The 15,791-nt window shown below is 35.5% G+C and overlaps 1 protein-coding gene across 5 annotated transcripts in view; it reads left to right on the forward strand.

The window, feature by feature from the left end:
* Nucleotides 1-12,892, forward strand: part of TrissinR (Trissin receptor) — a 49,298-nt gene extending 36,406 nt beyond the window's left edge. For 2 of the 5 annotated variants that reach the window (XM_068294781.1, XM_068294782.1), the window contains 7 exons: nucleotides 1,151-1,310; nucleotides 3,349-3,549; nucleotides 4,251-4,628; nucleotides 5,632-5,646; nucleotides 5,793-6,055; nucleotides 12,320-12,539; nucleotides 12,590-12,892. In XM_068294781.1, coding sequence (XP_068150882.1) covers nucleotides 1,151-1,310; nucleotides 3,349-3,549; nucleotides 4,251-4,628; nucleotides 5,632-5,646; nucleotides 5,793-6,055; nucleotides 12,320-12,539; nucleotides 12,590-12,763 — 1,411 coding nt within the window. In that variant the 3' untranslated portion in view covers nucleotides 12,764-12,892. The remainder of the gene's footprint in view (nucleotides 1-1,150; nucleotides 1,311-3,348; nucleotides 3,550-4,250; nucleotides 4,629-5,631; nucleotides 5,647-5,792; nucleotides 6,056-12,319; nucleotides 12,540-12,589) is intronic. The other 3 variants (XM_068294784.1, XM_068294783.1, XM_068294785.1) reach the window with 3 other exon arrangements.
* Nucleotides 12,893-15,791: the final 2,899 nt, after the last annotated feature.

A 15,791-nucleotide genomic window follows, 5' to 3' on the forward strand; every position in this document is an offset into this window, starting at 1 on the left:
ACACTGAAATTCTGATAAAAATGTTCCATAAACAACAAATAAGTAGAGTAGTTAGACAATTTAATCTGAATTCCAAAAAATATTATAAAAATGGTAAATGTTTACTATTACTACTCGAGATTTCAGTGTTGAAAAGTGGAAAAATCCGGTAAAGCTGGATTTCAGTGTTGTCAAACGCTATTTTTTATTTGGCGCGCTGTTTGACTGCCCTGGTAGCCAAATATTTTAATCTAAACTCAAAAGTCGAGGAATATTCGGCTGCTCTGGCAATATTTTCGTTTGTTGACATATGTATACCCACTTTCCATCATTTTAAAGTGCACCATTGCCATAACAAATCTCTTACTCTTATGATATATGTACATACATATGTATAATACGAAGATGAACTGAATTTGTGCACAGCATCTTATAACTTGATGACATTGAAAGTTTACTTTCCCTGCTCCACAATTGGTTAATTTGAGAAATCTTAAAGGGAAAACAAGACGAGAGGAAATATGTAAACCCTCTCAAGCATAACCAAGGGCACTCAGTTGGCAGTTTGAAGTTTAATCTTCACCCACACAGTTTTAGTACCTGAAACGTTTTAATACCATTTCAGTTTTTGCAGTCGGCGTCGACGACGACGACGGCGACGACAACAAGCGCCATTCGATCCACCTGGCAACAGGGCAATCATTTTTAATACTATAGACCAGAAAAGTAACGCCCGCAATCAAACCGCAAAAGCATCACAATTTCACCTTATTAGGATACAATACAGGACCGACCCATTCCCATCCTCCCCCTCGTACTCCATCTGTGTACCCGCACACAAATAGAATTACGTGCTAATCCTCAAATACAATGATCCTTCGTTTCAATGTAATTTTAGCTGGAAAAAAAGAATGAAAGAAATATATACATACATATATGTGAGGAGAGAAAAAAGCAAAGCGACATAAAATACTAACGACACCTTAATGTCGCATTAGTTTGGTGGGCGTGTCGTAAAATTTTATGAGGCGAAACTTAAAGCTGTCACAGCTATCCAGACTTTAAGGAAAAAGTTGAGCGGTTTTTCTTTTTTTACGTTTTAAGCCAATAAACAAAAGTATTTATAGATTAATGTACAAGTGTTAATTTTTGTGTGTTTTCATTTTTTCAGCTGGGTCTTTGGCGAATTTCTTTGTCGCATGTATCAGTTTGTTCACTCACTGAGCTACACGGCGTCTATTTTCATTTTGGTTGTCATCTGTATGGAACGTTATTTTGCCATTGTGCATCCGATAACCTGTAAGCAAATTTTAACTGCGGCACGTTTAAGGGTAAGTTGATAACTAACAATAAGACAAAAGCATCTAAAAATAAAATATATGAATGGTTATAGTTCTTACTCACGCCAATGTCTAATCGATTAAATCGATGATGGAACATTGAAAATGTCATAAAAATCGCCACATTAAAAGTTCTTTAACGCAAAATATAGAACAAACATCATAAAAATGAGTGAACTTAAGTGGACAAACTTATAAAAATGGGTCAAAAAGATTGTTGGAATCGAACGAAAAGAATTACGTTCTGCCATAAAAACCAAAAAAGGGGAAATCATAAAACAAAACAAACACGAAATCTGAAGTACTTTTGTCACTTAGTTTTTATTCCCATTGGACTTTTAGGTTTTATAGACTCTCCTAGGACTTCCTGTTTACTTAATAGACACGCGATCTTGATGCTGTCTTTACGATTAGTAAAAGTGTTTTAATATTCAGTTGAAATATTGTTCATAAGACTTAAGCAATTCGGGGATTTAAACAGTTTTTGGAACGGGAAACTGTTTTAGCCACTTTCACATTATTGAAACGAAAAAAAATTTGTCCAAGCATCTTAGAATGGGTATTATTTTGTTCGACTGTTTTATCTCTGAAGTTAAGTCTTTTGCATTAAAGCGAAAAATCACTAGCAAAAAAAGAATAGGATAAAAAAGCAATTCGTTTCGCTTGCATTCTCTTTGTGAAGAATAACTTTTTCCTTGGTACGTGGGTAAATGACGTGCAGGAAAAACTAAAATATTTTGCTGGTTGAGCTACAATTTAACAATCAAATTGGAAGAGCTCGAAAGTGCTTCCGTATCTACATATGTATGTATGTACTCTGCTTAAATTTAGTACTAGGAAAACAAGTGCGCTTTACTTCTATAAAAAAGGTAGGTTTTCAAAAACTATACAAGATTTCTAAAGGGAATTGAACACCTTTAATAAAACAGCAGGAGGCAGAAGTAGAAGATGAGAAACTGCCTTAAGTTACAGTGGATGCCCGATATAACGATGCCGTTTACAACGATTTAACGAACAACTGTTTGATTTGCTTTATAGAAACTCGTGTGGAATCGGATATAACGAATCAATATCGTTATAACCAGCATCTACTGTATGTACACACACGACTAACCTATTTGATAACAGTGAAACAATGAAAATTAGCATATACCAATTTAAAGACGGTTGAAAAGCCACTTTTATCATTTCAGTATTTTTTACCCGTATTTTCTCCCAACAATTTGTTCAGGAAGCTAGTGGTGACATTATTTAGTATTCCGATTAAAAGCTGGATTGCTTTTTGTGGGCTTATTGTTATCGATATCACCACAAATGACGTAGGATAAATAGCACGCTCGATGTCCAATAAATCGGATCACAAGAGACATTAGTGGATATTTATAGTGTCTGAACTTCTATTTCAATAATGTTTTTTTGGCTACCGATTTACATATTTGATTTTCAACTCGCTTAAATTTAATCTTCATAGTAGCCAAAATTGTCCTTTGGATTTCTCATGAATTTTGCGACCTCTTTCAAGTAACTTTTTAATAACTCATTTTGACCGCAATTTGCAAGCTAATGAAACTTATTAAAGTGAAACCAACAAAACGAAGCTCCAAGACTGGGAATCCGGCTGGCATGGCAAAAGGTTTAATAAGACAGATACCGCAAAAAGTAAAACGAAAAAAATTAGAAACTTTTCCTGGTTGGCAAACTTTTTCATGGCCCCAAGTCATAACCATTCACCATACTTCTAATAATAACCCTCATTTTTGTCTCATCTAATTGCCATAATGAAATGCTAAAAGTGAAATATTTTTGTCCCAAAAATTAAATATCCCTTTTGTTAATTTTTTAAATGGCTCTTATTAGGCAACTACAAGCCACTAAATGGGCCCAACAACTACATACACAAATGCTCTCCCATGCCATTCCTTTCCCAATCCATTTGCATGCAAATTTTGTGTGTTTGTTTGCAATTAAACAAATTGTTTGCGTGCTCAACCATAACCCAAAATATTCGTGTTATTGTCTTCTTCTGCAGATGGTCATTGTCACTGTTTGGATTACATCGGCCGTCTACTCGACACCCAAATTCGTTTTCAGTAAGACCATCAAAAATATCCACACCCAGGATGGCCAAGAGGAGGAGATATGTGTCCTGGATCGTGAAATGTTTAACTCCAAACTATTGGATATGATTAATTTTGTATTACTCTACGTGATGCCGCTGTTGGTAATGACGGTAAGTGAAATTCTATTCTTTTAGATAGTTCAAATGTCCCAAGACCCAATACGAAGAGCATTTCAATGAGGTAGTTAATTATTTATTAACGTAGTTAAATACACAATAGTATTTTGGTTTGTTTCGTGTCAATTTAATTGGAATTCAAATTGTTTGGGTCTATTGTTTTGAGATAGACCCAGACTTTGCTCTATTTTATTAACTTGAAAGTTAAGGAAAAATATTGGAAAATTGTCCAAATTGACAATACTTGTTTAAACTCCCTTCTATATCGTAAAGAAGTCGAAGAATTATCGGCAAGGTGAAACTAAAGAAAGAAAATAAACGTTAGTCTAGATCTTGGATATATGCAAGTCTCTTTAGTTCTATTAGATGAAGAAGAACTTACACAGCCTTTATACATAGATTTTTGTAGAGGTCTTAAATGTGTTTTATATATTACTTTTTAAGTAGGGATGCCAAACAAATGATGATTAATTGTTTCTAGTTCTAATCTAATTGTTCCGTTTCTAACGAATCCTGATCCCTCTAGTAAGTTTTTCGACTTCCATTTGATGGGAACAGAACAATAGTTTCAATAGATTATTGTAGTAAAGTCTATACAAACATTTGTTAGTCTTCGAATTGATTGGCTCGATTTGCTTTGCATTTGGTATATTGTCATTCATATTGAACGTATTTGCCTCGTTTGCATTAACCAGGTGCTCTACAGTAAAATTGCCATCGCCTTGTGGCGCAGCTCACGCGGTCTCACACCGCATGTGATGCAGCAGCAACAACAACAGCACCAGCAGCAGCAACAACCCGCCCAGGACAATAGCATGGGTATGCACAACAGCATGTACCATCATCATCATCATCACCAGCATCATCACATGCATAGTCTCCATCATCATCATCATCAGCTGCCAGCCACGACTGTTGTAGGAGGTGGAGGAGCCTCTGCAGTTGCATCTGGAGTAGGAGGAACTGGAATAACAACAACGACGCTGGCTTCCGGCAGCAGCAGTTCCACGTCCTTGTCACGTAAACAGAGCAGTAAATATGAGAAACGCGGCGTCAGCATCACGGAGAGTCAGGTGAGCATATCCTATCCTATATGAAAAGCTAAAACAATGCGAGCGAAGAAAAAAACAAGAGTAAACAATTTGGGCAAAGGAATACAAAAGTAAAGAAGAAAAAGTAGCCCCCAAAAAAAATGTTAATTTGCCTGTTAATATGCAAAACGCAGTTTGCGATTTTTTACTGTAGGAGCGCAGAGAAAACTATTGCAATTTTGTTTATGAAATCACCGACAGAAGTTGGAAAAACAAAGAACACGAAACGAAATAACTTTTCATGAAACCTGATTCTTGCCACAAAACTTTGAACAAGCGGTCCATGCACCGGGAACAGGTGTCAAAGCGCATTAAAAGTATCACAGACCATGGCCAGTTTGTTAGTTGGCCAGTTTGGAGTTTCGCTATTTCATCTCTCAATGGCAAAAAGTTAAATAAGTGCTAAAACTTGTGAAAAACAAAACAAAAACTAAAAATCTACTTTCTGCGGTATATATACGGTGGCGTATACGTTATATTTCTACTTGCCACTTAGTCTCAATTGACCGCTTGACAAGTAGCTTTAACTATTGCCAGTTGGCATTTAGGTTAATCTCTTTGCTGAAAAACTTTTCACCGAAAATGGGGAAAAACAACACCTGATCAATCAATTTCTTCAAATTAGAGTGAAGTTCGAAGAGTTTAGAAGGAAAATCCGATTAGACTTTGAAGAATTACTTAAGATTAGCTCTAAGGTTAAACTTAATAAAGATTAAACCTTTTCAAACTAAAATTATTAAAAATAAACCAAGCCAAAACACCATACATTTAATGTGAAATTATTTAATCTATTGCATATTCTTTTACCCACCTATAAACCTTGATCCACAGCTAACTATCTATAACTATCTCTTCTGTTCAATTTTTCTCTTTCCTCGTTTGATCAACAAACTAATTTTTTGCTCCCACTAACTAACACTAATCTACTCTCCACACTCTTAAATGAAACTACTATTCAAACTACACACACTCAACACTCAATTAGCTTGATAATCTCAAGGTAGGTATATTGCACTATGCCTACAATCTAAAACGAATAACTTAACCAGACTGACTTTAAACAAATGCCAATCAAATGCAGATGAGGGGAAAATTGATTTAACTTGTCTCGTCTTGTTCTTGTTGTTGTTTCTTTCTGGCATGCAGGTGTCTCTGGAGGCGGATCGACCCATTGTGAGTGCTTGTCGCAAGACCAGTTTCTATCATCATTCTCATACGCATCATCAGCGACCGGGTAATGGCGGCGGAGGCGGCAGCGGAGTGGGCATGGCTGGCACCACACACATGTCACATTCATCGAGCAATGTCCTGCGCGCTCGTCGAGGCGTCGTTCGTATGTTGATAATATTTGTGCTGACATTTGCTCTCTGCAATCTGCCATATCATGCACGGAAAATGTGGCAATATTGGTGAGTTAGACCTCCATTTTATCCTTCTTTTTGAATCAACTTCTACTCCCTGCGTGCCCTGACTCTCTCTCTCTCTTTCCTTATCTCCATCTTCACCAAGTGGAAACAATTTTTTATATTCTCCCAGTGTCACAGTTGACAGGGGCATTTGCATAAGTGAAAAAATGGGTGGATGAGGGTAAATTGGTATACATCTGAAAGATTGATAGAAATCGAAACTTCCTGCGAAATGGTTATATTGGCGCTTTAAAGATATTAGACATTAAACATGCTTTAGGGCTTTCCTTCTCTCAATGCAAATCCCATTCATTATTTGCTAATTTCCTTTAGCCAAATCGACTTTACGCTTTTCACTTATCCCATTGAAGTGGCTTGAATTTCATTCAATGGAAAATGCCTTCACATCAGACACAGGAAATTCTCAATCCTTTTTCTTGTTTTCCTTTTCCTTTTCTTTTTTTGCCAAACGCCTTTTGAAATCGGAAGCCAGTAAACGACCAGTTTAACTTTTCCATTCACCCATTCCCCTTGCCATCAACCTATCTTGCTTCCTTTTTTCAGCTGGTTTTGCTTTTCATTGATAGTTTGCTTCTCTTTTTTTGCGGAGTAAGATAGCCAGAGGTAGAACTTGTTTGTAGCCAGTTAAATGAGTCGAAAATGTTTGCCAGGTTATTCTGACACCTTTCGGAATTTGAGAGTAGATAGGCTGGGTCGAGTCAAAAAAGTAACAATGTCGAGACAATAAAGTTCATAAATGTAATTTGAATAAAATTGTGCGTTGAAGATCGAGTAAACACAGCTCTAAGCATAATGTCCTTTAACCTACCATTATTGCCTTCTTCAAGCTTAATAAAAAGCAATTCACTAACTGCTAGCCAGTTGGCTAAGTTATAATAAGGAAAAGTGGCTTGTTTTTCTCTCGAATGCTTTCCCTATTAAGTTATCTTCTCAATTATTTCCACTTACGTTATCTTCCAATGACTCATTCAGTTAATATTGAGCAATTACAACCGAAAAGCCGATAAAAATGTTGACAAAAAAGAAATCAGTTTAATTTTGCCATGAATCCTTTTTGCCATATTATATTTATCCTGTTTACTTTCACCCTTAGCAGCGGCAGCTTATGGTGTCCATTTGAGTGGAAAACTTGAAACTTTACAACTGTCGAAAAGTCACAACTCAAATTCAATTCAATAACATTTAGTAAATAAATAATAAAAATCTGAAATGCCAACAAGAAAATTGAAATGCCATGACTTATTGTAAGATATAAATCTCAATTGTGTGGTGGCAAAGGAATTTGGCAAAAAAAAATAAGTACAAATTTATTTACACAGAAAAATTTATATAAATCTGTTGAAATGCATTTCAGCAATTTCTCATGCAGTAAAATGAAAATCTCTGCCAGCTTGTGAATAATAAATGAAAATATATAAATGATATATATTTTCCTAGTAGAGGGGGAGTAAAAAGAGAACAGCAGGAAGACTTGGTACTTAACACGCCTTCCATAAACATGATAAATGGGACTACATAAATGTGGCAAAAATTATACAAAGAGGCTCACAATTTATCAATTGAGAGATTATCACAAAGTTATGATTAACTACGGCATAATTGAAGTCTCTATAAATAGACGACGTTTTAAAAACTCACAGAGTAATAGAAGAAAGGTTTATTTTTTGGAAGTTTAATGGGATTTAATAGTATTTTGATTCGTAAAATATCACACAGCCTCAAGTATTCTTTAAATTATAGAAATGGCTCTCACTTCTGCTGTTCCCCCTTTAAAACAGAGATTATAGCTAATCTTAGTACTGAATATTAAAACTGGAACTAAGATACTTCATTATATCTTTATCATAAAACTAATTTCTTTTATATTTTTAGATGGTTTATTCCATATAAAACATGTTATTTGTGAGTTTACACTGTATATAATAGATCATCTTTTTTTTGTTGCTTATTTACCAACTAGTTTTAAGTTAAAACTTTTAACGTTAAGGAAAGTGGAACGTTCATTGAAATCTGTTGGTGTTTTTGGTATTATCCAAATTGATTTTACTTCAAAAGCTATTTTAATTATCAAATGGTCGTCAATTTTAGCTAATCTTATTTACTTTATAACAAAAAGCTTTCTCCAATAAATATCTATCTAGAATCTAGATGGCAGACACAAAGTTTTTATCCTTTTATTATGTTTTGAAAATGAAAATCCAATTAATTTGATGCAACATAAAGGTTTTTTTCGTTTTGCTTGAACAATCCCATTATTTTTGTATTTTATTTTCACTCCAAGTGGTGGAACTCTTCAAATTTTGGGATTCTTTTTTACAAATTACTTAACTTTTTTGTTTGTTTGCCACGCGTTGCCAAATGGTATGCCACTCCCTCTCCTTTATGCACCTTGTTTGTCCCTCCAGAAATATCTATTAATACGATTCTGTCAACACTCAGCCCAGCCAAAGCAAGCAAACTGTGTGATTGAGTGAGTGAGTGAGTGAGTGAGTGGGTAAACGACACGTGTTCATTATTAGCTCACAAAAGCACTTTGAGACGACATTGGACATGCGAATTCTGATAACAAACTGCGATACCAGCAACATCAACAGCAAACAGTTGGCAACTGTTCGACTCCAACTCATGTCTCTTATTTCGGAATGTCAAGGATGTCCTATCATTACATTAGGTTGGAATACAGGACACAGACATTTACTTCCAACAGGATTCCCGCTGTTTTCCTCCATTTGCCTTGACAACGCGTGGCGTCCAATTTAAGTATATAAATATATGGCTTGTTCCCATTTTTGGAATTGGCCTTTAAATTTCATTGGGACAAGCAAATTGCCAAAGCCACTTCAAAAATAACTAAAAAGAAAGCAAAAACAAACAAAAACTAGAGGGCCGGGGCTAACTTCGACCGCGTCAAAGTTTGTATACCCTTGCAACTTTTTTGGTAACTCTATCCTTACCTATTAGCCATCAATGTGGAAAAACGTTTTATCTAAAAAGGCTTAAGCTTGAGAAAGAAAGGCCTACAATCATAGGAAATAACGAAGATATTGATCAAAGTCACTGTTTTCGACCAATCGTTCCTATGGGAGCTATATGATATAGTCACCTGATCTTGATCAAATTTGGCATAGTCGCTTATAGGCGTAGTAAACTCTCTAATATTAAGTTTCACGACAATAGCTCAGAAAATAACGAAGGTATTGAGAAAGTCACTGTTCGTGACTTGGCCGTTTGTATGGGAGCTATATGATATAGCCACCCGATCTTGATCAAATTTGGCATAGTCGCTTATAGGCGTAGTAAACTCTCTAATATTAAGTTTCACGATAATAGCATAGAAAATAACGAAGTTATTGAGAAAAGTCACTGTTCGTGACTTTGGGTTTTGTATGGGAGCTATATGATATAGTGGTCCGATCCGGCTGAATCCGAGATATACAACGCCTGCAGTATATACAAGCCTACGTGCAAAATTTCAGCTCTGTAGCTCTTACGGTCTAGGAGGAGTTTGCGTTGATCCAGACGGACGGACGGACGGACGGACGGACGGACGGACGGACGGACGGACGGACGGACGGACGGACGGACGGACGGACATGGCTAGTTGAACTCGTCTCGTCGTGCTGATCAAGAATATATATACTTTGTATGGTCGGAGATGCTTTGTTCTATGCGTTGCACACTTCTGACCAAAATTAATATACCCTTTTTGCAAGGGTATAATAAAAACTCCTCTCGTAGAGGCGACAACAAAAGCGAAGGTCGCTTGAGTGCTCCAATCAGTTAGCTCTACTTCTTTTCGTTCACTCCCCCTCCTCATTCCATTTTTGGCCTCTTTCTCTTGTGCCACTTGCAAATGCAACGCAAATTGCACAACATTTTGACAGTCAGAGAAGGAAACTCAAGCAAGAACACCAGTAACATGAACACTTTCCTTGTTTTTATACCCTTGCAAAAAGGGTATATTAATTTTGGTCAGAAGTGTGCAACGCATAGAACGAAGCATCTCCGACCATACAAAGTATATATATTCTTGATCAGCACGACGAGACGAGTTCAAATAGCCATGTCCGTCCGTCCGTCCGTCCGTCCGTCCGTCCGTCTGGATCAACGCAAACTCCTCCTAGACCGTAAGAGCTACAGAGCTGAAATTTTGCACGTAGGCTTGTATATACTGCAGGCGTTGTATATCTCGGATTCAGCCGGATCGGACCACTATATCATATAGCTCCCATACAAACCCCAAAGTCACGAACAGTGACTTTTCTCAATAACTTCGTTATTTTCTATGCTATTATCGTGAAACTTAATATTAGGGAGTTTACTACGCCTATAAGCGACTATGCCAAATTTGATCAAGATCGGGTGACTATATAATATAGCTCCCATACAAACGGCCAAGTCACGAACAGTGACTTTCTCAATACCTTCGTTATTTTCTGAGCTATTGTCGTGAAACTTAATATTAGAGAGTTTACTACGCCTATAAGCGACAATGCCAAATTTGATCAAGATCAGGTGACTATATCATATAGCTCCCATAGGAACGATTGGTTGAAAACAGCGACTTTTGTAAATAACTTCGTTACTTTTAACGCGATTGCTTTTAAATTAAACATTTCTTAATTTAATATATATGTTAATGACTGTGCCGAATTTGATAAAGATCGGGTGACTATATCATATAGTTCCCATAGGAACGATCGGTGGAAAACAGTTACTTTGATCAATATCTTCGTTATTTCCTATGATTGTAGGCCTTTCTTTCTCAAGCTTAAGCCTTTTTAGATAAAACGTTCTTCCACATTGATGGCTAATAGGTAAGGATAGAGTTACCAAAATAGTTGCAAGGGTATACAAACTTTGACGCGGTCGAAGTTAGCCCCGGCCCTCTGGTTTTTTACTGCTTTAAATATTTGTTGAGCTTGGGCAAAGTTTTTGCCACAACTTTATGTTGCATACTTGCAGGCGGCAGCAAACTTTGTGCTCTTGGGCAAATTCTTTGCTCCATTAGACAAGTTGCAGGTCAGCATACTTACAGTTTGCTGACAAAAGAAACTTAATCACTTGGGCGGCGGTCAAAAACACACCCCCCAAAAAAACTGCCTTGCAGACTACCAAGTGGAAACTACAGAATAGTAGTAAAAAAGAAAAAGAAAAAAAAGTCTTCTACTTTATCTTCATTTTTCGCAAGTGGAGAAAGTTTAACTAAGAAAAATTCTTCAATTACGTTTAACAGCGAGCTGTTTATTTGTTATGCCTTAAATTAATTGTTATTTAAAATTAAATCTTAGGCAACAGTTGAAAATTACTTTTATGAATTGGTAAAGTAAGCTTATGAAAAATTAACAATATATTAACATAATCGAATGGTGCCAATTGTGCTGGCCTTAAGAAACAGAAACTGACCTTAAGTAAATCAGAGACTTAAATATACATAGATAGGCCTATGATCAAAATTATAAACTCGAAATCCCCCGGCTGAAGCACCTTTTTGTTTTCTTATCTAGACTCTGTACTATGGGATTGTAATGATAAGGCGGAATTAATATTTTAGGCATACATCAGATTATTACATAACTTAACTAACACATCGTCTATTTCTATTTCCAAAAAGTATTAAGTGCTGAGCTATGAAATAAAGAAGCCTTACAAAAGATGTATAGTATTAGAATGATGGTTCTTGTTCCTTGTGTGTTATTTTAAATATAATATAGTAATATAAATATAATTATATATTGATTGCTTTTATGAAGCTATGAAAATTGGTATTAAGCAAATTTTTATCACCAATTTATGGTTTTTATACAAAGTAATCCGATTTTTCCATCATAAAATAAGGTTTATGGCTCTCTTATGCATACATAACTTGGCTAAAGCTTGTTTTCTTTTACATATGAATCTTGAAAGTGTTTTATTGATTATCGAAGCTACCCTCTAGACAGTATCAGGTTCTTAATTTAGTTTAGTTAAAGTATTATGGCCCACCAGCTAATGTTTCAAACAATTTTTTATCAAAATGGTTAGACAGAGCTACGCAAATGGTGTAAGGAGAGGCTGTTCCTGCCAAGGAATATTATCTCAGTAGGTGAACATGTGTTGTACCTACTTTAAATTTCTTATTTGGGTTACCCCACACACCAATGATGGGTTTAACTAGCTTATACAAGCATCTGTCCATAGTTTACATGGGAGTATACAGAAAACTGGTAGCAACCTATTGAAATTTGTTTATTTGTGCACTTACAGGTCACGTTCGTATCGCGGTGATTCCAATTTTAATGCGCTGCTAACGCCGCTCACCTTTCTGGTCACGTACTTCAATTCGGGTGTAAATCCCCTGCTCTATGCGTTCCTTAGTCGCAATTTTCGTAAAGGCATGAAGGAGCTGTTACTTTGCTCATGGAAGAAGGGCAAAGGCAAGTCATCATCCAATTCGTCGATGCATCACAAGCGTAAAGCCCTGCAGGTGAGTTTCTCAGCGAAGTTAATTCATTTCTCCATCTGGAATCCTTGAAGATGGCAACAATCAGTTTTCTTTACCCTCATCCAATGCGAAACACTCTAGACCCACTCGCTGCCCACGGACACCACACACATTGGCAACGAACAGCTATGATGGCCAAGCATCTGGAAGACGCACTTCAAGGTCTTCGGTCGACGCTCTTAAATCCCATCCGAGAATTACACTAACTTCTAGTCATCTTTCCTAGTCTCACACATGTAGCTAGCGATAATTTCATTGTGATTTTCTAAGAAGCCTATTGCTTGAATTGAAATAAAAACGAAATAAATTAAAAATATTAATAATTAATAGATTTACATACATACAATATACTAACTGCATGCTTGAATATTCAAGTCAACTAAGTCGAATAGTTGTGTATTAAGAAGTTAAGTCATGATCTTTTTTCCTCTATACGCCGCATTCATTAAGGCAAAAAAGAAGAGGAAAAACGAAAATGAATTGTATTTTCTATGTTACCATATTTATGTACATATATTTCATAATATGGTTGCAATAATCTTGTCCAGTTTTTAATTTAAGATTAACTTTAAACGTGATTCAGATATAAATAAAATAAAAATAGCATTAAAATAAAAGGACTTAAAAACTGTTTATTAAAAACATAAAAGACATTTAAAAGATAATGGAATAGTTAGGTATGTATTTGATTTCATTGATTATTTCCTAATTTCCAGGAGAGTTTTTTATTGTACTTAACTTCTACACGATGATGATGAATCGTTTCCACTTCATTTAGTCGAATCTCTTTACAAAATGCAATCCAGCATCATTTTTGCTATTTTTATTGCCAAAATCAATCAAATTCGCGCAGAAGACTCTGCCAAGCACCAACTTTCGCCTATAGATATTCTCTACCCCCCCAATGAATTGCAATTTTGTGGCCATTGCCACAACCAAAACGATAGCAAGGAGACGGGCAGGAAAGGAAGAGGACAGGAGGAAAAAAAAACAAACTGTGGCTGAAATTGAAGTTTTGCAATGGGATTTGGTTGCTTTTCGAAAATTGTCTGTGCGTTATCAGCAAAAGGGAATTGCACTTTTTCGATAGATATATACAATACACAATACACATATACACAGATATATATGTATGTATATGAATGTGGCACAAAAGCTCTGGCAAGTAAATACAAACTTATATTTTCTATTTATAGCCATGACTTGTAATATCTGATGACAGTTTCAGTGGTCAAGCAGAAAACACGCTTCATTGTGGAATAGACATTAAGAAATCCTTTCAATTAGGATACAAATTTTTAGTTATCGATAAAGTATTTTCACTTCTGCTGATGCTTTGTTTTAAAATTTTACTAATTTTTAGTTAATTTATATTTTTTTATCTCATAACTTCAGTTTGTTGTTTTTTTATTTCAAAGTGCTAGCAATTTTAATCAACAATATTTAATTTAAGAACATAAAACCATAAAACGAGTCTTTCATTTTAGTTTCCGTTTTTCCTTGCTGAGTAATTTGTTACTCAAAAGGTTCTGAAGAAATAAATTTTGATTCCGTTAAGAACAGGTATTCAGGTTCATGCTTAAGACAAAAATAAATATGTGTTTGGTAGTTGAATTTCACTATCGTAAGACACCAAAGACTGTCCTGGCAGATTATTATTAAACTCTGCTAAATATTTCAAATTTGTTTAAATTTCTACAAATTTTAAGAAAATATTTGCTCAGTTATCATTTGAGCACCCAGCCATAAAAAAGATTAAGATTTTTAGAAAACTACAGTTGTTTATCTAATCCGACTAGAAATTTAGATTTCAAGGACTTAGATTCTTTTGTTGTCATTTTCCTTTCTCTGATTTTCCTTATTTTTATAAGTGATGACACAAATTCCTAGTTTAGCTAAGATCATCTATTTTACTATACTTTTTGTCCATACATTTTCAGACTTTGTTTAACAAATTGCGCATTTAAAAGTTATCGAGTTTATAATAATGTGAAATTGCAGTTTATTTTTCTATCAATCTATAGACCTAAAATTTTGAATCACTTGCAGAGTAACAAAAGGTCGTTGCATAGTTTCCAACCAATAGATTTGCTTTTGCGTTCCACTATTTGGCAGCAACTCAACAATGCAGTAAGACGACAAGAGCTGAGGATACAAAACAAAAGAACCTCGGGAAAAACTCAATTATGAAAGGCTTGCAGTGGCGCACAAATTAAAAATCAAAAAGGAAAAAGGAAAAAAGACCTCGCTGAGAAATCTCTTGAATCGCTGAGCTGTTTGTTTTGGTCATTTGTATTTTGGCCAGGTCTTTGTTATGCAAAGTCAACCATAAATTGTGTCAAGTACGTGTAGTTGTTGGCCAAAAAACAGCCAAGAAGCAACTAGCATAAAGGAAATAAGAAAACAGTGCAAGAATTTAAAGGACTTTGCTTCACTTGCGGATATTTCTTAATTAAAATCGTACGACTTAAAAGTCTGCGGATTGACATAAATCATAGCCGACTGACAATGATTTATACCTAGTTAACGAGAGAGAGAGAGAGAGAGAAATGGAGACAGCTCTGAAGAAAAAGCGAAACCGAGACAGAGAGTCAATAAGTTAATATAACAAATGGTACTTGGAAAATCAATCAATATGATACACACACACAACAGCCCCTTTATCCTTTATCCTTGCCTATAAACCACCCGCAAAAAAAAAAAACTGGAAAAAATAACAAAATTTTAAAAATACAACTACCAGGCTAACAGAAACTGGCAGAAGCTTGACAAATGTCGAATCCGCAACTTGACTCAAAAATTCTGCAAAGTTTGAGTTCTTTTGGTGTTGGGCAGGAGATGGAAGGATGCTCTTGAAGTTGTGGGACATGTGATAAAATGAAAAGTTTTTTTCGGCTTGCAAATTTAAGATGAGTTTTTGGCCAGGCAGACAGCAATAGCAGAGCAAGCAAGCCAAAAATCAATGCCGGCAACAGAAAATGCATTTTCATTTCTGCAGTAACTATTTATGACCCTAATTGGAAGACAGAGAGCAAGAGTAACTCAATTTGGTCGACTGAAATAGCATTCCTAAGTGATGGATAGTTTGCATTTGCAACAGCGTTTTATCTATGGATTGCAATGTGGTCGCCAAAATGTACAAAATTCTTCTACCAAAAAGTGCATAGAAGATAATGTTAGATATTTTAAATACTCTTGCGTGAACTAAAACTTTACTCACAAATGAATGATTTT

The sequence above is a fragment of the Drosophila tropicalis genome, unplaced genomic scaffold, assembly GCF_018151085.1.
Source record: "Drosophila tropicalis isolate 14030-0801.00 unplaced genomic scaffold, ASM1815108v1 contig_845, whole genome shotgun sequence".
Classification (NCBI taxonomy): Eukaryota; Metazoa; Arthropoda; class Insecta; order Diptera; family Drosophilidae; genus Drosophila; species Drosophila tropicalis.